General features: G+C 43.0%; 1 protein-coding gene across 1 annotated transcript; it reads right to left on the bottom strand.

Annotated features, from left to right (window-relative positions):
* Nucleotides 1–11,881: 11,881 nt before the first annotated feature.
* LOC126284901 (cytochrome P450 6j1-like) lies at nt 11,882–25,591 on the bottom strand. Its single transcript, XM_049984163.1, has 8 exons — nt 25,554–25,591; nt 24,034–24,449; nt 22,917–23,041; nt 22,459–22,718; nt 19,302–19,404; nt 17,318–17,539; nt 15,208–15,459; nt 11,882–12,302 (listed from the first exon to the last, which is right to left on the bottom strand). Exons 2-8 carry the CDS (start codon nt 24,420–24,422, stop codon nt 12,130–12,132), a joined length of 1,524 nt encoding a protein of 507 aa, XP_049840120.1. The 5' UTR covers nt 24,423–24,449; nt 25,554–25,591; the 3' UTR covers nt 11,882–12,129.
* Nucleotides 25,592–25,949: the final 358 nt, after the last annotated feature.

Here is a 25,949-nt window from a genome sequence, read left to right as displayed (position 1 = left end):
CCACCGAACTACTTCAATGCATTTCTCACAAAAACGATTCCTCAACGACTGTTGAAAGGAAATTTACAACGTTATCATGGACCGGATCGTCGATAACACTTGCGGAATTATTTACTTGGAGGCACAAGGCGGCACCGGGAAAACATTTCTAAGAACTCTAATGCTATCGGAAATACGTGATAAACAACACATCGCACTTGTACTGGAATAATCCTGCACCGCAGCTACACTTATGGATGAAGGAAGAACTACCCATTCCGCCTTACAACTATCGTTGAATATAGTCGAAGAACAAATCCCGGTGTGTAAAATCTCAAGAGCATCTGGACAGGGTGAACTAAAGCCAAATTCTGTTTACCAAGAAGTATTGTACATAATTATTATATGTTTTCAACATTTTTTTATCTCTTACAATTTTAATAAGAATTGTAAATGATTCAAATGGGTCAAATGGCTTTGAGCACTAAGGGACTTAATATCTGAGGTCATCAGTCCTCTAGAACTTAGAACTACTTAAACCTAACCAACCCAACCTAAGGACGTCACACACATCCATGCCCGAGGCAGGATTCGAACCTGCGACCGTAGAGGTCGCGCGGTTGCAGGCTGAAGCACCTAGAACCCTCGGCCACAACGGCCGGCTGTAAATATTTAGAACATGTTAGCGATAGTTTATTTACCTTTTGTATTTTTAAGTTTATCCTTCTATTCCAACCACCACACAGTCTCACATTGCTCCCTAAGCTAAGTCGGGTGCCGTACGTAGTATACAATATGTGCAGGAACCAAGAGGGAATTATAAGCCGGAAAGGTCGAGAACGAATAGCTCAGGTTGAAAATATTGTAAGAAATGGATACAGTCGTGTCTACTGCTTAATTTATACAGCTGAGTAGCAACGACGCAAATACAATAAAAATTTAGGGTCAGAGGATATCTATGATAAGATTCGCTGATGGCATAAGTAACCTCAGTTAAACTGAAGAAGGATGAAAGGGTATGTTGAATGGGACAGTATAATAAGTTCGAAAGATGGGTAAAGAATAAATCAGAAAAAGATGCAACGAGAAGTGGTAGAAATTAGAATAACGAGGAACTTAACACCAAAATTAATGATCACGGAGTAGACGTAGTTAAGGAATTCTGCTTCCTTGGAGTGCAATAACCCACTAAGGAAGAAATAAAAAGCAGAGCATCAAACGCAAAGAGAGCATTTATGACCAAGAGAAATCTACTGGTATCAAACGTAGGTCTTAATTTCATGAACAGTTTCTGAGAATGTACTACTAGAGCACAGCTTTCTACGGTAGTCGATCGTGGACATTGGGATAACCGGAACAGATGAGAATCGAAGCATTGTAAATGTTCCGCTTAGGATAAATGTGAAAATTAGGTGGCCTGATAAGGGAAGGATTGAAGAGGTTCTCCGCAGATTTGGTGAGAAAAGGAATGTATGGAAAGCACTGTAAGAAGTAGGTACACTATAATAGGACGAGTGTTCAGCCATCATGTAATGACATTCAAATAACTACAGGGAGCTGTAGACCTTACAAATTGCAGACGAGGATGGAATTGGAAAACATCAAAAAAATAATTGATGATGTAGGGAGCGAATACTACTTGGAGATGAGATGTTAGAGCAAGACAGGAATTCGTGGTGGGCAGCACCCAGTCACAAGACTGAATGCTGAAAATAGAAAGTAGTACAAGGTTCTAGGTTTCTAAGCCATCCACAGAAAACGAAATACTAAACGTCCACACATCAGCGTGTGTTTATAACTTTACAAAGATTGTTTTTCTAAAGATATGTATCATATTACGACCATATATGTAACATAACACAAGCGTGATAAAATTCTCAAAGGAGTCGTGAAGAATTACACTCTAAGACAAAAGAAAAGACCCATCACAAGGAATTATCCCAATGTGAAGGAAGGTAGTAGACGAATGTAAATGTAAAGAAAAAAAATTGTTTCAGAGAAACCGGATGATTGATTCAGGAGAAAGAGCATCACAAATTGAGCAAATCAACAACGTATTTGTCCACCTGCGGCCCTTATGCATGCAGTTTTCGGCTTAGTATTGACTGAGTTGTTGGATATCCTCCTGAGGGATACTGTGCCAAATTCTGTGCAAGTGGCACGTTTAGCTCGTCAGAAGCCCGAGATGGTTTGTGGACCCTGCCCATTATATTCCAAACGTTTTCAACTGGGGAGAGATCTTGTGGCCTTGTTGTCCAAACAGGTTTTCACAAGGATCAGAAACTCTTGCCGTGTGCAGGCGGGCATTATCTTGCTGAAATATAAACCCAAGATAGCTTGCTGTACAGGGCAAAGAAACGAGACGCAGAACATAGGTGACGTACCGCTTTGTGATGAAGGTGCAGCAGATGACAACCAAAGGTTTCCCCGCTATAAAAACAAACAGATCCCCGGCTATCACTCTTACTTGACGCGATGTATACTGGGCAACAGTCAGGTGGAATCCCACAATTGTCCAAGGCTCAATTCAAAGCGGGACCCATCGCTGAAGACAATTCATCTCCAGCCAAAGACATTCCCAGCCAAAGACGTGTAGCATTAAAACCGTCAGATGACTAATGACTAAAAAAATCGTGAAAATCCCAGTTCTAAGCAAGCCCCGATGACAAGCGAAACCGTGTTTTCACTCTCCCGAAACATCAGTGCGTACCAACTTGACTAACAATCAGAAGTGACGGTGTGTGGTGCCATTTCATTTTCCAGAAGGAGCGCTTTCGTTCTCATTCGCGTCTCCCTTACAGCACAAAGGTACGTTGACGATATTCTACGACCTGTTTTCTTGCCCTTCACGAAAAACCATCTCCGCGTTACAGTTCAGGAACAATATTATACAAAAACTCTGTGGAACAACATGGGGAGTATCATCCTCTGTCCTAGCCCCATCTGCACTGAACCTTGTCTTCCCAACTGCTGTATACTGTGCGTCAGTGTGATTTAACAGTCCTCACACTCATAAAAGTGACGATCAGCTCAATAACACAACAAGAATGATCGTAAGAGCCATTAGATCTACTCCTACAGAATGGCTCCCAGTACTGAACCATATACCAACGAAAAATTAGCGTCGTAGAATCGTACTCCTAAGAAGATCATCAGCAACAATACCCTACATTGAATACACCACCCATAGCCACCTTCGATCCACAAAGCCCCCTCTCAAAACGGCAATTACAGCCACAGAGGATTAATTCAGCTCTATTACAGCCTGGCATCAACAATGGACCGGAAGGTAAACGAAACTCCATGTAGTACCTAAAAACTAGTAGACTCTGAACAGAATACGAACCCAAAATGGTAGACGCGCCTTTTTCATGCATATAAGCTGCAAGAAATCGTCGTACTTGTACGAAAATGGCGAAGTTCAAACCATAAAATACATTGTAGAAGAATGTCCTCGGAAACCTGAAAATTTCCTGACGGGGACTCTAGTAACGGTAGTCTATATAAATACAGCGGATATACAAAATAATGCGAACAGTGGTAGTAATGGGATGGTTTTGTTTGACGCTCAACAACGCAGGTAAGGCACATGTCGCGCTGGACTGTGCGTGTTCAGTATTTCCATTCAGAGTCCGGAGTCGAGTTCCTAAGAGGGTAGGTTTTGGGGGCCCGATTAGCTGGGACATCAGTAACCGAGACTGCCAACTTATTGAATGTTTCAAGAGCAACTGTTTCAACAGTCATTACAGCCTATACAAAACATGGAAAGTATCATCGTGTAAACGTAGTAGTGGGCACCAATCAAAACTAAAAGCAAAGATCGCCATACGCTAACACGAATTGTGTAAAATCAACACACAACTTCGGCGGCTAAAGCGACTGCAGAGCTCCATAGCCAACTTCGAGACCCCGTATCTATAAACACTGTCCGCCGAGAAATACATAAAGCGAATATTCATGGACGAGTTGCTATACTGAAACCATTAGCGACGAAAACCAACGCAAAGAGGAGTAAAATATGATGTCAGGGGCGTAAATCTTGGATGGTCGATCGGTGGAAACACGTCATATGGTTCGACTAGTCAGCGTTGTCGTTATTTCCAGCATCAGGCCGGGTTTACGCATGGAGAGCGCCAAAAGAAGCCTACAACCATGACTGCTTGATGCCAACGGTTAAGCAGGGAGGTGGAAGTGTGATGGTGTGGGCAGCCAAAATTGTATTCTGCTGATTCCATCATTACTCCCAATGTTACAGCTAACAATTATGTGAAAATTTTAGGTGATCGGGTAAATTTCATGTTTCAAATGTTTTCAGGACGATAATGGACCCAATCACACAGCCAGGACAGTACAATAGTGGTATGAGGAGCATACAACCAACTGCAGCGACTTCCCTGACAAGACAGTCCCCGCACTTGAACATTTTCGAACCCTCGTGGGCGGCATTGGAGGGCTGACTCCGGAGCAGAATTCCGCCTCCCTCGTCACTACAGAAGCTAAATCGGGATCTGATGGAAGAGTGGCTTTGTTTTCCATGACTGCTTCTTCAATTACTCCCAGTCACGTATTTAGATGTTCTGCCAGTCTCTGTCCATTTTTCCCATATCGTCATACCATGCGCAGATGCTATTGTTTACATATCATTTGCTGTTGACCCTTTTTGAATTATCCTTATGATGTTGTCCATTACTATATTAATGAGCATGATGTTAAGATGAATTCCACTGGAATCATCAAGTTCAATAGTATTAAAAAGTCATAGATGTGCCCATTGCTCCTAGTAAGATATACAGACTGCTGCGCTTAAATCCGGTAAGTGCACTTTTTCTTGAAAGAAAATTTATTGACAAAAAATAAAGATGAAAATGAAAATCCTTTTATATGTAAGTAGTGCTATCCTCCAAGATTAGCATTACTCAATGTAACCCCCTCCAGCCTCAGTGACCACCTCCAGTCTTGTCCTGATTGCACGTACACTTTAAAACATATTCGCGAATGCTGCTTCGATAGTGGTTCGTAGACATGCGACACTGAGGTGCCTCGTCTTATTGATAACTCTTTCGACTACGCTCCAAACAGAAGAAGTCGAGGGGATTCAAATCCGAGCTATTAGGTGGCCAGAACATGTCAGCGTTGTCCGAGAGCCAGTTTTGGATTAACAGAGTACTGCCTCCATCAAATATCAAAGCACACAATCGACCGTGTGTTCCAAACCTGATGCACTGTTACTATGTCAACATTACAACCACATTCGAAATTCCTGTCGAAACAAGGCCAAATGCGTTACTTGTGATAGGGATGATTACGAGGGTGACTGCCAGCCTCCTCCCTGCTGCATCAATTGCAATGGCAACCATGCTGCCCCACCCTGAGCAAGTCCCGAGTATCTTGATGAGCAGGTCCCCCGGAGATCCGAGTGAAGGAAAAAAGAAAGTGCCTTGCCGTGTCGATTGCAAGTTGTTGGCTAGCCCTGCGTCTTACCATCTGGCACTTTTTCTTGCTATACCTCATTCCACAAAGGATATGGTCATGCAGCACTGCATTTGTCAAATCGCCCAGTGTCATGGTAGCATCCCCCTCCCCTTCTCCTCCAGCTGTGCAACAAGCCACCAAACCTTCGGCTACAGTGTCGACATCAGCTGCTACGCGATGGGCAGGGCGGGAAGTAATACTCCCATGAAGATTTTCTGTGTCCCTCGGCCAACAGACATCTGAATCTTTATTTGCCATCTGCGAAGGCTCAAGGAAATCAAAGACAAACCATCTTCTCCTTCGCCAAGTCGGAGATCCTCTTCCAAAGTATCGCCCTGTGATACTCTCAACTGGCTGATCTCCGTTTCACCAGTGCGCACTGCCAACAATTTTTTTTTGCCCTGAAATCCACAGGCCAACCCAGAGAGACTGCCAATGCCTCTGTAGATCTCATGGAACGGGGTCCTCCAGCCTCTGCGCACTGTAGCCACGAGTCTTCGAAGGCAGGCACTTGGGCGGCCGCCGAGCTGACAACCTTTCATTTTTCCCCTCCTCCCATTTCCCCATCGTAACACTCTACCAATGGAAAGTTCACATCATTAGGTACAACAAGGAGGAATTATGGCTGCTCTTGGAATCGCAGCATCCCCTTCTGTTTTGCCACAAGTAAACAAAATTGCGTCTTCACGACCACTTTGATCCCTCACATTTCTTTCTCGTCCGCTTCGACTTCCCCCAAGGATGGGATTCCATCTCATGGGAGAGTCACGCTGCTCATCCGGGATGACATTCATAATCGAACCATCTCATTGAACACCTGGCTAAGAGCTGTGGTGGTCCACATTTTTGTAGCTTGCTTCACCTTTTCTCTGTGCCACATCATCCGGTGTCACCAGGACAAACGTCCTCCAGCTTATTGGTCAACTCCCTCGTCCCTTTTTTGCTGGCTGGTGACTTCATTGCACACCATTTCCTTTGGGGCTCTTCCAGAACCAGTCCGCAATGTGCTCTCTTGGTTGACCTTGTCAATCAACTCTACCTCATCTGCCCTAACACATGAGCATCTACATTCCCTTCAGACTTCGTGCGCACTTATTTGCATTTGGACCTCTCGTTCTGCACTGCCCAGCTTGCCTGACATCTTGAGTGGTAAATTTTCTCTGACCATTTACTGTGTGCTATCCACTGGCTGCCTCGTGTCCCACCTACGTGTAAACAAATTTGGCAACTTCGTAAGGCCGACTGCAAGCTTTACTCTACCCTGGAATCCTTCGGCAAACAATATTTTCCCAGTTGTGAAGACATGGTAAAGTATCTTACAAACGTTACCCTTACTGCCGCAGAACGTTCCATACCTCGTACTTCACGCTACTGTGCCGTGTCCCTGACCTTTGGTGTTCTATTTTTTCCTGACCATGTGTATACATAAAAAACCAGCTTTTATCCAGTGAGAAAGAAGAGGCAAAACATGTTATTCCCCTAATCGCGAGTGTAAAATTTATAAGAAGTTCACGCAGAAATTGATACAATATACCAAGGACAGAAGTCCACATGGAAGCACGGAGGGAAGAATTTCTAAATTGTCTAGTATATTTCGAAAGGGCGCTTTGAGGGCACAAAAATTGGGGAGCATTAACCACCTCCAAACAGTGGAAATCGATGTACAGATAGACCAATTTGTAGAGGCTCTCTCTGTTTGGTAGATGCCGGATCCTAGAGAAATAAGTCAGGATTGTGAACACTAGATGTGAGGGGCTCTAGGTACTTGGTGCTCCTATGGCACTCTAATGGGCAACAAGTCACCTTCCCAGTAATGGAATCGTTGGACAGAATCTATTTAACATCAATGAATCTCCCCGGCCGCACAAGAGGAACTAGCGGTATTAGTTATACAAATCTTTCAAATATGGGGTGAAGAGTTCGACCTGAGTGATGTTTACAGACAAGTAGCAGATCATATGGCTTAACAGTATTCGACCACATGTAACTGTTGCATGCATGTCATACCTTAATCAAAAAAAATGAAAATGGCCAAAATCGGTCTCATAAACGAGGTGAGAAATAGACTAGTAACCAATGACCTGAGCCAGGTACTCGAGGAGTGCAACTTTGACATAGTGTGTATACAAGAGCTTTACACTACTTGCAGTCGGCAGTCGGGTACCTTCTACTGCAGTAAATTGGCAGCTGAAAAGCGAAGGTGAGCAGCCAATGTCGACTATTATAATTACCAACTGATCTGTAAGAGGAACAAAAATCAGCGAGTTCTGCAATCAGCACACAATTGTGGAACTAACCCTGGAATTGTGTAGTTAGTAAACATATTCTTTCAATACAGAGGCAATGTAGAAACTCACTTGGGTCAGTAGTCAAACATTGTAAGCATTATCCAGTGGGAAGCCCTGATAACAGCTGATGTAAACGCTACGTCTAGCCTGTGGTAACGTGACACACTAGATGAGGATGGGCGCAAATTGGAAGAGATAATTATGGCGCTAACACTGCAAGTCATAAATAAACTGTTGAACCCGCCCACCTTTAGAGACCGATTGGATGCAGCCGCCAATTTTAACGTTTCTCTTTGCAGCCCCTGGCATGTAGAAGATCAGACAGGTCACTCAGAGAGACTATAAACTTATCGCGATAAGTGTGTCTAATAGAGAACGTCAGTGGGCCCACGGGTGGGAAATACAAACGAGCTTTAATAAAACTTGTTGGACCTCATGCCAGAGGCATGTCTACTGCCGAACTTGCCAGAGGGACGCACTTGCCGGAGAACTGCTTGCCAGAGACCTACAGCGTGCAGTAATAGAGGCGGTGGAAACTGCCTCACCAAGCAGGAGAACGGCCATCGGGGCCTTTACGTCGCCATGGTCTGCACAGCTGGCTGAGCTCCGTCAGTTTGTCCGACAAACGCGGAAACAATACCACAGCTCCGTAATGTGGAAGGAATGTACGGTTAGGCACCGAAGTCACGGAGAATTGATGAACAGATTTTAGCAAAGTGAGGCTGGCTAGATGTACAGGGCCAACTGGCCATAGGTCGGTGGGGCAGGCTGTCTAAGCTTATGCGTGAAAAGATACAAGCACTAATGGTGTTTTCCACTTCAGGACAGAAAGAGGGATACTGCTTCACTCTCTGCTGTTGGACGATAATCTGGGAACAGACACAAAATAACATGGCCAAATCAAATAAGCGTTGAAGGAAGGATACCGTACAGACACCTGCTCCCTCCCATTCTGTGTGGAAGAAGTGAGGGGCAAAATGAGGAGGAGGGCTCCCAGACCCGATGGACTGACGATGGAAGTAAATACCTTGCACCATTCCTGTCTTCTAGACTGCGGAGACCATCTGGAAAATATCTCAGTTAGTAATAATCAAGAGCCAGCCTAGTCCAAATGTTACTGACCCATCTGCATACCAAACGCAATGGACAAGCTGTTTGAAGAGACTGACATTTGCTGACCATTGTGGCCGAGCGGTTCTAGGTGCTTCATTCTGGAACAGTACGGCCGCTACTGTCGCAGGTTCGAGTCCTGCTTCGGGCATGGATGTGTGTAATGCCCTTAGGCTACTTTGGTTTAAGTAGTTCTAAGTTCTAGGGCACTGATGACCTCAGATGTTAAGTCCCATAGTGCTCAGAGCCATTTGAACCATTTGACTGACAGTTCATGGATCCCTGCATGGTATGAAGAGGCATTTCAGCTTCCGGGAGGGATGATCGTCATCGGACTCCCTCACGCTGCAGGCATGTATTGGGAATGATGGCCGACAACAGTGGCCCCTGAGTCACTGTGAGGAGCCCTCGCTCTTCTCCCATTTGCGGGAGATGGAGTGTCTGGGAACGACGTGTGGAAGTCTCAGGAGCTACTTTGAAAAATAGGTGGTGCAGCTTATCTCTAAGTACCAAGGTCTTATAAGTAACAACTGAATGGGGCCCACAAGTGCCTGTGCTTTGACTAGGGTTGTATGAGTTGGACATGGAGAGATTACTATACCAATTGCAGCAAGGTCCCTTCAGAGTGGATGTGATAGTGTATGGTGATGACCTTCTCCTCTTGTGAGTGGAAATTCGCAACCTAGAGATAGATGAAAAGGCCAATATTGTTGTATTGCAGTAACGGCATGGTGCTGTTCCACGAAGTTGACACTTGTACAAACTAAGTCGACCTACATATTACTAAAAGAAAAGTTGGCTAGAGATCCAAATATACGAGTAAGCAATACACCAGTTCGCCGCCAATCTCAGGCCAAGTACCCTGGATTCACCCTGGATGAACTTCGGAGCTCAGCCCCTCACTTCAACGATGTAGCATAACGTGCACTTAAGGAGCTAAAGAAACAGATAAACATTTGTCAAAACACGTTACACCTCTCGCCAGACATTATCACAATATAGCATAATAATCTATTAACGTAGACTGTGTGGTACGGCTCCTGTCTGGGGCCACAGACTCACGGTGTTGAGGCCTGTCGTGGCAGTGCAGAAGGTGTAGATAAGTGTTCTACTAAGATCAAACACTGCTTACCCCACTTCTCCTACGAGAGCGCTACTAAAGATCATCACACTGCGGAGAGTGAAAATTTGTACGGAATCGAACCCAGTTCGGTACACATTTTCGCTCCTCGCCACTTATTTCACTTAATGTCCCGCCGCAGCAGGTAGTAGTCATCCCCCCCCCCCCTTAGTTTACGCATAGTCTTTCAGAGTTACTGGGCGTGGTGTCTGTTCTTCCGAAGGAACAGACGCCGTACACTCAAATAATATGTCCATTGTACTTGTCCATCTGTCGGCAAGCGGCACACTACTGCCTGCGGAAGCAAAGGATGTATCATGTGCAATCGCACATGACGCAAAAAAGATTAAAGAGAGAACATGGGAACTAAGGCAGGAATAATGGCTAGGTGAAGAAACAGGTAGGTGGGTTCACAGCTGACGCCCCAGTTTAAGAGACAGACTAAAAATTAAACATCTATAACTAACAAGGGCACTAACGCACTTTCTGACTCGTCATGGGACCTATCCGTCACCTCTTTTCTGGATGGGACAAAAATCCGCGCCAGCGTACGAATGTAGAGATTTGCAGGGAAATCACGACCACGTTGTGTTCGCGTTCTCTGCATACTTAGCAACGGCTGTAAACTTAAGACGTAATTGTCCTTCTTGGGAACCACGTTCAATTCATGATCGAAGATTTTACTTGTATATTTCACTCTAATATACAGCGTGTTTATCTTATTTTCATAAATTTTATTATACATAAGAACAGAGCTGAAATTTTTGCTGTCGCTGTTGCTATTCGAATTACGAAACAGTATATCAGCACATAAGCGGAAATATTTCGCAAAATACGTCAGAAACTGTGTTCCGAGTGATGTGTGTGTTAAAATAACACGTTCGATTGTTTCACTTCCGTTCCAGTGCAAGTATAATTAATGGAGCCGTAGAATCAGTGAGAGTCAGTAGTGGATAGCTGCGGTGTGCAGCAGGCTGGATCGTTGAGTGTACAGTGTATTACATGGATGCACTTTTCGAATTATGTAAGTTCCACATTTAGTACGAGGAGGAATAACAACTCAGAACAATGGTCGGATAGCACAGGAACATAAAAGAGATTTTGAAGAAGTTATTATTTGATGAGGTTGACTGTTAATTTTCATCTATGTAGAATTGTATTGTTGGCCCACTGCAACCTCGTCACAGACGAGTTTCTGATAATTATTCCACTTATTGATCTTTCTGGTTAATTTACTGCACCACGGAAGATACTAGATTAAATTATTTTTTTTATCAGAGTCTGTAATTGTTTATTTTCTTCTTTTTTGTGTAAGTTCCTTCCTAAGTAAAATTTCGGTACTTAATGCTTGAGTCAGGTGTTTCACTGGCATTTTGTAACAAGAGTATGAACCAATTTTCTCTTTAGCAGCTGTGGTTAGTTTTTAGCAGTAATTTCTTAGCCCTTGCGGAGTATTTCTGTGTTGCTCTTTAAGCCAGTGCTTCATTTTACAGGTGAGATTCATAATACGTGAATTTTTAGTTTCTTCTCCACAATTTTGCCTCTGTCAGTTTCTTTATTTTACCAGGGCCATATTTCACTGCAGGAATGTTCATGTGTTTGAGGTTTCATTCTTATGCAGACCTAAATTAGAGTTTTTTTATATCATTACGTTTTCTTTTCAAACAGTTCGCACTGACGATATCTATTGAGGGCAAAATTATTGGCTTACTTATTTATTTGCTTATGAATGAGATCGGTTTATACACATCTGCACGATTCTTTAAGATTTCGTTTAAGTGATGTTGCTTTGATCTCAATAGCACATTTAGGCTGTCAGATTACATTCCCAGGTTTGAATTTACGATAACTACCACACAAGTTAAGGCTACTCACTTACATATGGTACAACTGAGGATGAAAATAGAGCGTGTAACAGGAATTTAACAGAAGCTTTTATTACAAAACGTCGTAGAAATACACATGACTGAAAACAGTACAATACTTGGATATGGAGAAGTATCCGAATTATACACACAAATAAATACTTGAAATACAATCAGAATCAGTTATACTATTTGATTAAACATAGAAATACTGTAATTGCTCAGCCTTGATGATGAAAGCATTGAGATTCCAGGTCAGTGATGTCGCAGCCTGAATCCTTTAGGCAGCTATCCTTTACAAAGAGTTGGCTTTCTTGAAGAGTAGGGACACATTTACAGCTGGAGTTCCGACAAACCTGGATGGATGGTAAGTCAAACTGGTAGGTGTCGAAGGCGCAGGGTGCACTTCGAAGTTGTTGAGAATGTGCACGAGAGCCACTTTCACTTGCATGTACGCGAGTCTCATACCTGGAAAGGCAAAACAACGGGGTTATAGATAATAAAGAGAAAATATTATGTGACATATACGATCATAAGACCGTATATACTAACGCAACACGCTATTATAATGTGTTTATAACAACTGAAATTTCATTAATCACTGGATATGAGCTTAATAAATAACACTTAGTCAATTAAAATGTATACGCACAAGCCTCGAATTAAATAGATCTGGTCAATAGGTATAGCGTCCCAGATAAACGGACGGATAGCCACGGCGATTTGTTGAGCATCACTATAACCCAGTGGGAACAAAAGAAGTGGAGTAGTAGAGAATAGACTACGAGAGCTGTACAGCCTCTTGTTTTATACCCATACCGACCTTATTACTGTCATGGGAGTTTCTTTGTAGCATCTAAATTCACAATGACTATGTCCTATTCGAGTGACTCATCACATCATTGTTCCTTGGCGCTCTAAATCTCGTACTTATAACAGCCAGAGCTCGAACCCGGCTACTGGAGCTATCGGTGGGCTTCTTTGAAGGGGAGTATACCTCTTGAAACATCCACAGACAACTAATAGAGTTTTCATTCGTCGTTTCTCCTCACGGTCGTGCAAGTGTTTTTGTTTTTTATATATCTCAGTTCTTTGTGAGTTAATAGCGTCTCTATAGCACTGACTCCTCGTTTCACAAGACGTGAAATGTTGTTGGGAATTAATTTATCTACATTTGTTTATTCAAATAAGTTTCTAATGTAATACGTCCTGACTGTAATGAGAAGGACCATTTTACAACTGGATTCAAGGCACAACACGTAGCTCTTCGCGGAAGAAAATCAACAAACGTAAAGGTCAGTTCCGGATTACCGCAAGGAAGTGAGTTAGTGCCGTTATTGTTTACAATGAATATAATTGATCTAGAGAGTGTCTGGTGTTTCTTTAAGAGTGTGTGCTTTCTATAAGAAAGGAGCAAAGCCAAAGAGGGTATCGATTTACCGAATGAGCTACAGGGGACTGATGAATGATAGCTTATCCTGAACATTAGTAAATGTGACGAATTTCGTGTACATAGGAAAACATAGTAACTACTGTACAACCACAATGTTGACGAGAAACTGCTCCAAACAGTAACTACCGTGCAATATCTATAGGTAGCTGTCTAAAGTGACCTGAAGTGGAATGACCGTAGTAGGAAGAGCAGGTGACAGACTGAGATTCATAGGTTTGTTCTTCAAAGTTGGAGCATTTTCTGAGAAGAGGCGGACAATATGTTTCCCCCTCGCACATAGATGTCACGTAATGACCTGGACCAGAATTTTCGAGAAATTAGAACGAATACAGTCATTCTTGCCATACGTCTTCCACGAGTGGATAGGCGGGGGGTTGAAGGGGGGGGGGGATCAGTTATTGAAGTACTCTCCCTCACACATCATTAGATGAATTTCGAAGTAAGATGTAGGTGTAGAACTTGGTATCATGTGGTGATACCAATATTTCTTTCACGAAAGCTACTAATCAATGAGAGAGTCAATACAAGACTTACATGTTCGGGAAAGTCAGATTTTCTTATGGAAGTTATTTTGGGACGCCTGGCGTAAATCTGTACCGAAATGCAAGAAGACTTGTTGAGCGTCGATGATGAGGCCAGGGGCAGTCGGTTGTCTGTGCAGTTACAAATTTTACGAATTGTTCATAAAGAACCAAAGATAACCACAACTGTTCGATTACAGTATTCACGAAATATGAATGGAAAACAGTAATAATCGTAGAATACCTACAAGTAAACGTTTCGAACATTCTTATAAGGAATGGCCACGCAGAACTAATGGTAAGAAAATCAAATACCATGCGGAAACTACAACAGTGACAATTTATTCATGGCGATATTGGTCTAGAATACTTATCAGTTTGTGGTTCCAAAAGAGGAGATCAAATGAAGGGTTGCACGCTTCCTCCCGCAATCGTCTATTAACGGATAGGGCGCTACCGGAAAGCTGAACAATGTCGAGAGACAGACGCCACACAAGAGACTTTCCCTACCATGCAGATGTTTACGAAACCGAACGTTACGAAACCGAACGTTCCAGAAGAATCACGGTGCATCTTGTTTTCTCCCATATACGTCAAGTTAACAATACGACAAAATCAAAGAAATTAATGGGCGTACGTAGGTTTACCAGCAGGCGTTCCACACAACATGGTGAGTGGAGCGGGGAAACGGGTAAACTGTGCGGGGTAGCCGTGCGGTTTAGGGCGCCTTGCCACGGTTCGCGCGGCTCCCTCTGTTGGAGGTTCGAGTCCTCCCTGGTGAATGAGTGTGTGTGTTGTTATTGTAAGTTAGATTAAGTAGTGTGTAAGCCTAGGGACAGATGACCGTGGCAGTTTGGTCCCATAGGAACTTACCACAAATTAGAAATTTTGAAGAGGACCAATATATTGGTACCAGAAGTACCGTCCACCATACACCGTAGGAGTATAAATCTGGATACAGTTCATATGCAAAGCAAATGAACTCCTAGAGAAACCTAGTGAAATGATAAATCACACACAAAAGACAAGACCATTCTTCTGCAAGATGTGATCAAAAGCATCCAGACACTTGTTAATGAACATTAATTTGGGATGTATCGAGCTTTCATCTGTGTGGCGGCTTGTACTCTCTTGGAGAAACGATGAACGTCTGGAATAATGGCAGCCCATTCTTCCTCAAGAGCATAAATCAATTTTAAATGCGTGTTAGAAGAACTATTTGCTTTAAAACAATCATACTGATACCTATTGTTCCTGAACGCCCGAAGCTTTACGGGGAGAACTTAAGGTACCTGGTAGAAATGCTTTATGATTGTGTAGCGTATACACGACAACACACTTGCGTTTCGTTCTACAAAGGTGCTGCTTGAAGCGGAAACACCAGTGTCTGGTTGCTCACCGAGGCACGTCCTGGGGCCCTGGCCGAACGGCATGAACGTGTGGCTCGGACGGTCCCTGGAGTTCTCCTCTTTGAAGCGGTCCGGCCAGAACCTGAGTGGCTCCTTCCAGTATTTGGGGTCGGAGTGGAGACCGGCCACCGACACGAAGACAGCGGTGCCCTTGGGCAGCACGATGTCCGTCCCTTCTATCCTGTAGTCGCGAGACGCCTCGCGGTTCAGGAAATTCACTGTGGGGTACTTCCTCTGCGTCTCTGAAAACAAGAAAAATCACGATTAGCAGGGGTGCCGTCTACAGCGTATGCTAGGTGCAAGATGCTTAACAAGCGACGATCCATCCCCTCCCCCCCACACCCCTCTCCATATCTTTCCCTAATTTGGACTCGTAATTAAATTTTTGCAGTTTCTCCGTTACACAGGGGCGAGTTATAGTTGATGTGCTGGCCCCCGCCAATCGCCATGTCTGAACCTGATTTAACACATCTGGGGTGTGGTTGAATGTGGCGTCAGAGGTCATCACCGCTCCCCCCCCATTATTTGCTGGAATTAGTTGACTTGTGTCTTCAAATGTGGTGCTAATTGCCTCCAGCTACCTACTAAAACCTCACTGCTTCCATGCTAAAAGGTGTCGACAAACGGCTATTCGGTGGGTGGTCGTAGTGTCCTGTCTGATCACTGGACGAGTACATCAATAATATTACGATGTAGCGTTTTTGCTTCAGACTCATTACATTTTACGTATTCAGGCTGAAGTGCTTTTCGTGGATTTCTTGCTTATATTGTAGATAGTTTCCTTTGTTTACCTAAGCCTGCAAGCTATTTATAAACCACATGACTTCAAGGCACAGCTTTATTGCTCTCCCTTAACTATTTTCACTTTTTGTTAATTTGTTAGTTCTAAGTGAAATCACATACGCTGCTCATTGCAGCTGCACGCATACAGGACGTACAGAAGCATCACATACCAGAGGTGACCTAGGGCTATTGTCTCTGCTCATAAGCCATCCGCATATGTCAGTAGCTATCCACGTGGCATTCCTATGCTCTGCAGGGTCCGATGCAAGGTTTCGTATTGAACGTTATATACACAAATCTTTCGAATAGAAAACTACACGTTCTTGTATCCACTGTCGAATGTGTAGTATTTTAAAAACTTTAAAGAAAAAATCACATAGTAGAGAGGTACTATTTTTAAATACTCGTAATATGTTTTATTTGGTGAATAAGTGGATGACAAATGTATTTACTAGTTAGAGACAAAGACTCTCACATCGAGTATAGATAAATTGATTCTACTTTACTATATTTCACAAAAGTTATTTGTAAACATTTCCTACGCTTTTGATTCTGTAATGGTGCCACGTCTCTTCCGCACAAAATGTCGTATATTTGGTTAATAGGTACAATACTTTCTGAAGAAAACAGTTCAGAACTGTCGAAACCATGGTCAAGGTTTAATAAAACCGTATGCTGCAAGTGGGACAGTTGTTTCCAATCCATCTTTTTTATATCTGCAACATAGCTGGTAATTAATTAAACAAACACATAAATTATTGCTCTGCTTAATGTAATGGAGCGTGCTACCAAAAACAATAGTATTAAATAATAATGTGTTTTCCCACATTTGTGATGAAGTTTTTATAGTATAGCCAAACGGAACAGCGCAAAACAAATCCCAGGATAACGTAATCGTCTTGGATTTTGATACCGAACTGCTGCAGTGCTGATGCACCAAAACTGACGTAGCCAAGTGTGATTAGTTCCATACCAACCTCACTCTCTTTCAAAATTACTGAAGTCATGAAGTTTACTTTCTGAGATACTTTGACTGCTGTGAACAAACTGAATTGGACGTAGTACGCAGTAGTTTGGCAGACTTGAAAGTAATTGCACAAAAGAGATTAGCGTCTAGATACGCTGAAGTCTAAACCAAGAAGAGTCGAAGTATAATTTTTTGTGTGGTCTTCTCCTCAGACGCACACTATAAACTTAGAATGTCTTATCTTTAATACTTTTCTTTATTATGATTCATTTTTGGCTGATGCAACAAAATTAGTGAAAAAATGTTTCAACAAGTTGACTACAGTGTACCCGTTGCTAGGTAGCACTCACCGCTAACGACGTTGGTGAGGTCCGTCATTTCATTGACCGCCTCGTACGTGACGTGGCCGCCGTGTTTGCTTAGCACGTGTCGCACGTGCTGGCGCACCTCCTCCTGCAGACTCTGGTTCCACGCCAGCTCGAACAGAGCGAAGGCCAGCGTCGAAGACGAGTTGTCGAAGCCAGCAGCCAAGAACGACATCAGCTGGCCCGCGATGAGCTCGTTCGTCAGCTCTGCGGAAATACACGCAATCACAGTCTAGGATAAAAACGCTTCACTGAGTAGTAGGCAGGAGTAACTTATAACTAATTTTTTACATGAGTCAATGCTTGTATAATGGGAATGCAGTCAAGAAAAATGTTGTTGAGCAGAATCGGGGAAGGACATCAGATCGTTTTGTTATGCAAAGAGAAGTTCGTGATGCTGCGTACAGAGACCTACTTTGATTGGTATATTCTTTTCGTTACTTGTCGAAGTTACTTTCAGCGAAACAATAATTAACATGCCAGTGATGACGGAAAAATTAACACTTTGATATTCAGATCCATGTATTATTACTTGTAAGCATCCTATTATCTACTGAAGAAGCAGCATTCGTAGTACATAGTGAAGACAATGTTGAAAGGCATATGGATAAACACGTTGCCTTTCCAAACTCTTGTCTGCGTCTGTGAGTGTGATTATGGCTCAACCATAAACGGCCATGCCTGCCACGAGATTAGATGCTACCTTGCGGAGTCCAGGTGACAAATTACTGCCTCGGCACTCTAGTTTCAGAAGATGATTTTCTGGACGACGAAATAAACGCGAGTATTGGCAAAGCGGTGAGTACTTGGCAAGCTACTCACAAGGGTATGAAACAATAAACACCCTACGGTGACAACAAAAATACTCTTCTATCAAGGAAGTTTTGCTGAGTACCATCTTGGATGCTGCCGAGATCTGGACATCGCAAGCTAAAAAGGAAGTGTAACTTCTTTCATCTACGGTGTTTAGGAAACATTCCAGGCACAAGATGGAGGGGCCACGTAACATATGAGATAGTCCTGAATTCTGAGAAGCTACTGAGTACTAAGCAATGTCGGCTGCTTTGGCCAAGACACTTCATCTCCGACGCACAGTACTCAGAGACTTAAGACAAGGGTCGCCGTGGATGACCCGCACTGTGCTATAAATAGTGCTTCAGGCGCGATATGAACGCATTTAATATGAACTGCGACAAGTGATAAAAGCTTACGGAACCCTGCAGCTGACGGAAAGAAACCGGTCAAGGATGGCAGCAAGTTCCACGATGTCACCTGGTGAAGTTCCACGACTGAAGATGTTTTGCATCTGCCGTTAAACGCTACAGGACATCAATGATGATGTTACGTTACGTTGCGGAAACCATAGACAAAGGCCCTCGCCAAGTTACACTGGACAGTCACTGTTAAGCATTGATCTCTGTAAAATTTCCAGCGAATCTTAACACTATTTTTGTTTAAAAACGAACATAATCTTATTCCTTTTATGGCCTAATTAAACATCGCGGTAGATCTAACGAAGACAGAAACGTATTCATGTAAACGTGTCATCAAAGTTTGTGTTTTCTGTGGGTTCCGGGTTCGATTACCGGCCGTGTTGGCGATTTCCCCCTCCCGGGGACTGGGTGGCTGTCTTGTCTCCATCTTTAAATCATCATCATCATCTTTCGTCACATTGGCTAGATTGGACTACGTCAAGAGATGGACTGCGTAAATGTTGGGAATTTGTACTGTAGCTGATGATCACGCAGTTGAATGCCCCACAAACCAAAATTCATCTTCGTCGTATGTCTTTAGAAAATTCGACTCAGTTGGCTTATTTAATATTGGCTTCTTTAATATTAATATTGCTTTATTTAATATTTTAAATTATGTTATTGATTTGGGGCGTAAATAACTGTAGGCATAATCATCACCTCGACAAAAGTCAAACTGTCATCTTGAAACTTGGGGAAACGCATATTCTACTCACTGAGTTGTTCCTTATCGCCCTCTGCCTGCTCTTCCTTGATTTTCGTGAGCATGTCAATTACGTCGTTCCGAACCATGCCAGTTTCCTTCCGGTGCTCTATCAACTGTGGACAAAAGATGCATGTTAAAAAAACTTGAATTGCTAGATTTCAGGAGAAAATAAACAATATAAAATGAATATTTTATTCTGACTAAAGTATTGACCCAATTTAAGTTCATTATCAGCGTAATGTAGATGTGAGGCTAAATGTAACTATTTCACGCTAACAGTAAAAAGGGTATCACTAAACTTGGGAAATAACAAAGTGAATTGCTATCATCAAAACCGGTAAAAAGTTCAAGTTCGTGAAAAATAAAGAAAAACAAGTCTTACTTAAAAATTGTTTAAAGTTCACACCAAGCAGCGGCAATGAATTTTACTTCAATTAAATATTTGTTAGAGGAAGGACCCCGAAAAAGTTCTTGTAGTTTGCTTTCGTATCAGACGTGTTATTTATAAATACCTTTCTATTATAATATGCAATTTATGTTCCGAAGGATTTTCACGGATGTACACTACCGAAATTTGTCTTCAGAATTTTCCTTTTGATCCCAGATGGTGACTCTTGCTTGCCATTCGTATAATTCTCAGAATGTTTCTGCAGAGTAAGTATATGACGTGGAATTAAGAGATACTTCTTCCCGGACACTCCAGTTTTCCATCTACCGTTTTCGTATGGCATCTCTTAATTTCCCATAGTCTAGAGAACGATTAATCAAGTCATCTGATCAGTTGTGTACTTAATAATGCATCTAGACATTGGCTTTTAGACAAGTCGTAAGGGACCGCCTAGAAAAGCTATACGAAGGCTTTATCTCTAAGTCATTACATATAAATACCACAAAAGTTGCCAAGCAGTACATTCAAGCACAGTACTTTCAAATCAGATCAATCACCGTCAAACTCTAAAAGACAAAACAGACGAAGAACTAACCTTAGATGATCCTCAAATAATACTATGTCCACTGTCATATACACCATGTTATGTCAGCATTTTGACACTCAATTTAATATCCTTACGATCACAAAAATATCGTCATTTAACTGCAAAGAAGTGCCACAACTGAAAATTATTTTTGCTACATAAATACCAGGGGCTGTTATAACAAACTCTACGTTTATAATATTTCCCCTCATGTACACTCCTGGAAATGGAAAAAAGAACACATTGACACCGGTGTGTCAGACCCACCATACTTGCTCCGGACACTGTGAGAGGGCTGTACAAGCAATGATCACACGCACGGCACAGCGGACACACCAGGAACCGCGGTGTTGGCCGTCGAATGGCGCTAGCTGCGCAGCATTTGTGCACCGCCGCCGTCAGTGTCAGCCAGTTTGCCGTGGCATACGGAGCTCCATCGCAGTCTTTAACACTGGTAGCATGCCGCGACAGCGTGGACGTGAACCATATGTGCAGTTGACGGACTTTGAGCGAGGGCGTATAGTGGGCATGCGGGAGGCCGGGTGGACGTACCGCCGAATTGCTCAACACGTGGGGCGTGAGGTCTCCACAGTACATCGATGTTGTCGCCAGTGGTCGGCGGAAGGTGCACGTGCCCGTCGACCTGGGACCGGACCGCAGCGACGCACGGATGCACGCCAAGACCGTAGGATCCTACGCAGTGCCGTAGGGGACCGCACAGCCACTTCCCAGCAAATTAGGGACACTGTTGCTCCTGGGGTGTCGGCGAGGACCATTCGCAACCGTCTCCATGAAGCTGGGCTACGGTCCCGCACACCGTTAGGCCGTCTTCCGCTCACGCCCCAACATCGTGCAGCCCGTCTCCAGTGGTGTCGCGACAGGCTTAAATGGAGGGACGAATGGAGACGTGTCGTCTTCAGCGATGAGAGTCGCTTCTGCCTTGGTACCAATGATGGTCGTATGCGTGTTTGGCGCCGTGCAGGTGAGCGCCACAATCAGGACTGCATACGACCGAGGCACACAGGGCCAACACCCGGCATCATGGTGTAGGGAGCGATCTACTACACTGGCCGTACACCTCTGGTGATCGTCGAGGGGACACTGAATAGTGCATGGTACATCCAAACCGTCACGAACCCATCGTTCTACCATTCCTAGACCGGCAAGGGAACTTGCTGTTCCAACAGGACAATGCACGTCCGCATGTATCCCGTGCCACCCAACGTGCTCTAGAAGGTGTAAGTTAACTACCCTGGCCAGCAAGATCTCCGGATCTGTCCCCCATTGAGCATGTTTGGGACTGGATGAAGCGTCGTCTCACGCGGTCTGCACGTCCAGCACGAACACTGGTCCAACTGAGGCGCCAGGTGGAAATGGCATGGCAAGCCTTTCCACAGGACTACATCCAGCATCTCTACGATCGTCTCCATGGGAGAATAGCAGCCTGCATTGCTGCGAAAGGTGGATATACACTGTACTAGTGCCGACATTGTGCATGCTCTGTTGCCTGTGTCTATGTGCCTGTAGTTCTGTCAGTGTGATCATGTGATGTATCTGACCCCAGGAATGTGTCAATAATGTTTCCCCTTCCTGGGACAATGAATTCACGGTGTTCTTATTTCAATTTCCAGGAGTGTAGTACCTAAGTAAATGACAACTTTACTGCTGAGTCATTTGATCCCATATTACTGAACTACATATAGTGCGCACATCTCCCTTCCGATTAAAGTTTTTATAGATAAAACCTACTCCCTGTGAGTCGACTATTAAATACCCTCTGTCACCACATATGAGGACCAACATATTTCTCCATTTCCGACATCGAAGCACCTTACCTCTCGCAATCGTAATTGTAGCTTAGCCTTTATTTCTCATTCTCTTCCAGTACATTACTGTTTATGGTCGTTTACACCAAAGCTGTTGTGTTCGTTTTATTTTAATTTCTACTTACCTCTTTCTTCTTCCATTTCATGTTTAGTTTTCATTGTATTATTTGTTTTGCAACGAAAGTAAGAGAAATCAACATTTTGACCCTCATACACTAAATCTTACGTAAAAAATATATTCAGGGTACACGTATTCCGATGAACTTCGAGTTACTGTAGATGGCACCCCTAATAATGCATGCCTAATTAATGCTGCTGTCCTTTTGTCTGATTAGTATTTAAATGAATCAAAATGGTTCATGCGTACCTTAACTGTGTTTTGAACAAAGAAGTCCTCTACTTTCTTGCTGCCGAGTCGGATGCGGAGTGTGGACAGGATCTGTGGAGCGAAGAACGCCAGCGTGGTGACGATCCTTCCAACGACGGTATCTCTCAAGATTCCCCGCACGTGCTCTCGCAGGGGAGACTTAGGGTTCTCGAGAGAGTTAGCGTTCACTCCCATGAAGATGGAGCAAACCGAGTCCGTCGTATAACGGCCCATGACGTCCTTCAGATCCACTGCTGTGCCTAAAGAACAAATACATCACAAATTTTACAAATCTATGCTTATTGTCTTTTACCATTAAAAGTGAGAAAAAAATTATGGAAAAGTTTGTAAGTATAGTTGTACTACAGTGAAGGAGTGAAGTGACCATTAGCAACAAATATTTTTCTGTTTCATTCAAAAATAAGTACATTTTTTTTCTGAACACAAAGAGACCATACCTTTTGAGGCTGCGGAATGGAGGTGATGGGCAAGTTTCTGTCCAGTTTCGTTCACTAGGTGAAACATGAGCTTCATTTTGCCAGAAGTGAATGCTGGAGATAGCGCAGTACGTAGTTTCCTCCACCTGAAACAAAGCAACGAAATCTAGTTTTTTCTCATGTGGTGGCTTAGCGTACCTCAGTTAAAATATTCAATCTGGTCTTGTAAACCTCAATGACTTTTACCTTACTGTTGGTCCAACAAATAGGCGTTCTGGCTTGTTATTAAAATTTTGTCTAATTATGAATTAAACATAAGCTTCCACAAATGTCTCGGGACTTGTGTTAAACAGATATAGCTGATGACACATTACCCAGTGATAGATACGGCAGTATTTTATAGATGCCTGCTTTTGTCCTAGATTTACCAAAATTCGACACAACTGCTGAAACATTTTAGCATTATATTTTCTATCTTTGGGCAATAAATGTCTTAATATGAATGATCGAAGAAAAAAGTATTTATAGTAAAAAACGACTATATCAAAAATGTAATAACGCTAAATGACAAGACTTTAGTGAAACTAGAATGCCTGTATGCACATGAGATATATATATTAGATACGCTAAAAATGTTAGAGAGAAAATCGTAAAGAAGAAGAGGTCTGCAAGTTAAGAAGAATTATTCGAAAAATTATTGGAAACAATAAGGAAAATTAATATTTTTCGTAGTTTTATAGAATGTATAACAGTATTCTCATTTACCTCTGGGAAAAAATAAACAAGTTGAATCCTGCAAGGTATGGCAAAATGAAAAATAAAAGCAAAAGAAACAGCAGAAAGAAGTTGGGTATTACTGCGTTAGATTTACAGTGATTACAACGCACCTGCTGTAAGAGAACGTGTGAGAAGTACTCTGGAGTCAGATGGAACAATAAACGAAAAATAAAGGATAAGAATAAACGTGAAGGAATTGGAATTATTCTTCGGTAGGTACCTGGCAAAAACAGAGAGAGAATAAAGGAAGGAATAAAGTAGAGGGACATGGACATCTTTTACTCTGAAAATAGAACAAGTTTTGAAGATTTTCATCTATGTACACGGTTCGTGCTGTGTGCCTGTTCTCTAAGATACTCACCCTGAACCATGTTGCCCAAAAAGAGACGTGGCAATGACCGGATCAGTGGCTGGGTCGATCTTAGCACTGGTTGCGTAGAATGTGGAGAAGTCGGTGCTCATGATGCGTCCTATAAGAGCGGGGTCCTTCACCAAGAGGATGGGCTTGTCGAAGGCGAACATGCCCATGAAGGGAACATTTCCGGCCTTGCGGTAGCATTCGAAGACTGGTTCCCCCATGTGCTTCTGGCCGATCACCACGCTTCCCATGTTGCCAACGTAAGGTGTGGGCTCCATGTAGGGGATTCCCAGCTTCTTCCAGTAGTTGAAGTTCCGCGTCGCGTACCAGTAAAGCAGGGGTACCAAAAGCAATGCAGCATCCAAAAGCCAACTGCCCGTCACTAGCGTCATGGCGTCGATGTTTTGTAATTTCAGCACCTGGCAGCAACCATATAACATTAGCATTAAACTGTAACTGTTGTAGATCTGTGAAAACTGTAGATTACTGTTAGATGTCATCACATCATTTTGGTGTAAATCAAGATATTGAAAATATCTACATATACATAACTACACTACAATTCACGCTTAACTGATTAGAAGATTGTTCATAGGACCAGTTCCAGAATATTTCACAACCATTGCACTCTCTAACAGCCCACTAAAAAAACAAACACTTAAATATTTGTGTGTGACATCTGATTTCTCGAATTCAATTAGTATGGTCATTTCTCCCTATGAAGGTGGAAGTAAACTAATTTTTTCATGTTCTGAGGGGAAAAACGGCAGTGTAAAATTTGAAAACATGTCGCCTCAAAGACAAACGCCTTTGTTTTAATGATTGTTATCCCAGCTCACATGCCCATAACACTCTTTCCTCTAGTTCACGCCATTTCTAAACGACCTACCCTTCCTCTAACTTTTTCATAGTCCTCCATCATTCGTATCTTGTGAGGAACCTATACCTCGCAGCAGTGCTTTAGAAGAGAATTGACAAGTGTAGTGTAGGCACTGGAGTGCCCGGCGTCTTCGCATTTTTCTGCCTATAAAACGCAGCATTTGGTTAGCCTACTCCATAAACGGTAGATGACTCTGTAAGGTCCTTTGACCACATCGGTAATACGTCAGAACTGGAGCCAGTCACATGACTTATGAGGGTAGGCGTCGGCGTGCGAAGAGAAAATGTCCAAAAAAAGATGTGCTGATGATCTAGGGTTTGTTGAAGATTATATCAGAAGTTGTGCATAAGTGCAACTAACGCAAAGGAGAAGCAAAATATCAAAATCGTCGCTGAAGATTCTGAGGCATATTTGCTAATATGTTTGAAGTAAAGATGTAAAATCACAAAGTATGTTGACTTGCTAAATGAGATTTGTACGTTGTATTGACTTATGGAGCATTTAGCAAATAACATCACATGTGGCATAAGAAGCAGCGCATTTCGTTACTTTGAGTATGGGGCACATGCAAGACCGGAAAAATAAAAATGTAAAAGTCTAATGACAGAGTAATGAAAGACACAGTCGTGCTTAGGAGACTTACCAACTCGAAAAGCTCTGGTGAGGGATTCTCACTGTGCCGAGTTGCCGCAGATCACTGGCCTTTATGTACTGTTTTGCAGCAGCTGATACCCCCCACTCCTCGACAACGCTGCATAGCAGTGCCACAGTGACGAAGCGTGTCTGATAATCTGTAGCACGGCGCAGATGTTGTGGAGGTCACGGCCCCAGGAAATCTCTTACGACAGCCTCTGTGCCAGAATTTCACCGAGATAATGCCTACAGAGCAGGAAATTTCTGGTTGACCTACTTACAATCCCACCACGATAATGTTTACCATATCTTTTAGTAGCCCCCTTTAAGTACAGAATGTGTGCTGGGTTTAAGGATTATTTCGAATGTAAACATAAGGAACAGAAACAGGACTCCTCTGGGTTCA

This window comes from Schistocerca gregaria, chromosome 8, assembly GCF_023897955.1.
Source record: "Schistocerca gregaria isolate iqSchGreg1 chromosome 8, iqSchGreg1.2, whole genome shotgun sequence".
Lineage (NCBI taxonomy): Eukaryota > Metazoa > Arthropoda > Insecta > Orthoptera > Acrididae > Schistocerca > Schistocerca gregaria.
The sequence above is the reverse complement of the archived record's forward strand: the minus strand, read 5'-3'. Positions and strand labels throughout refer to the sequence as shown.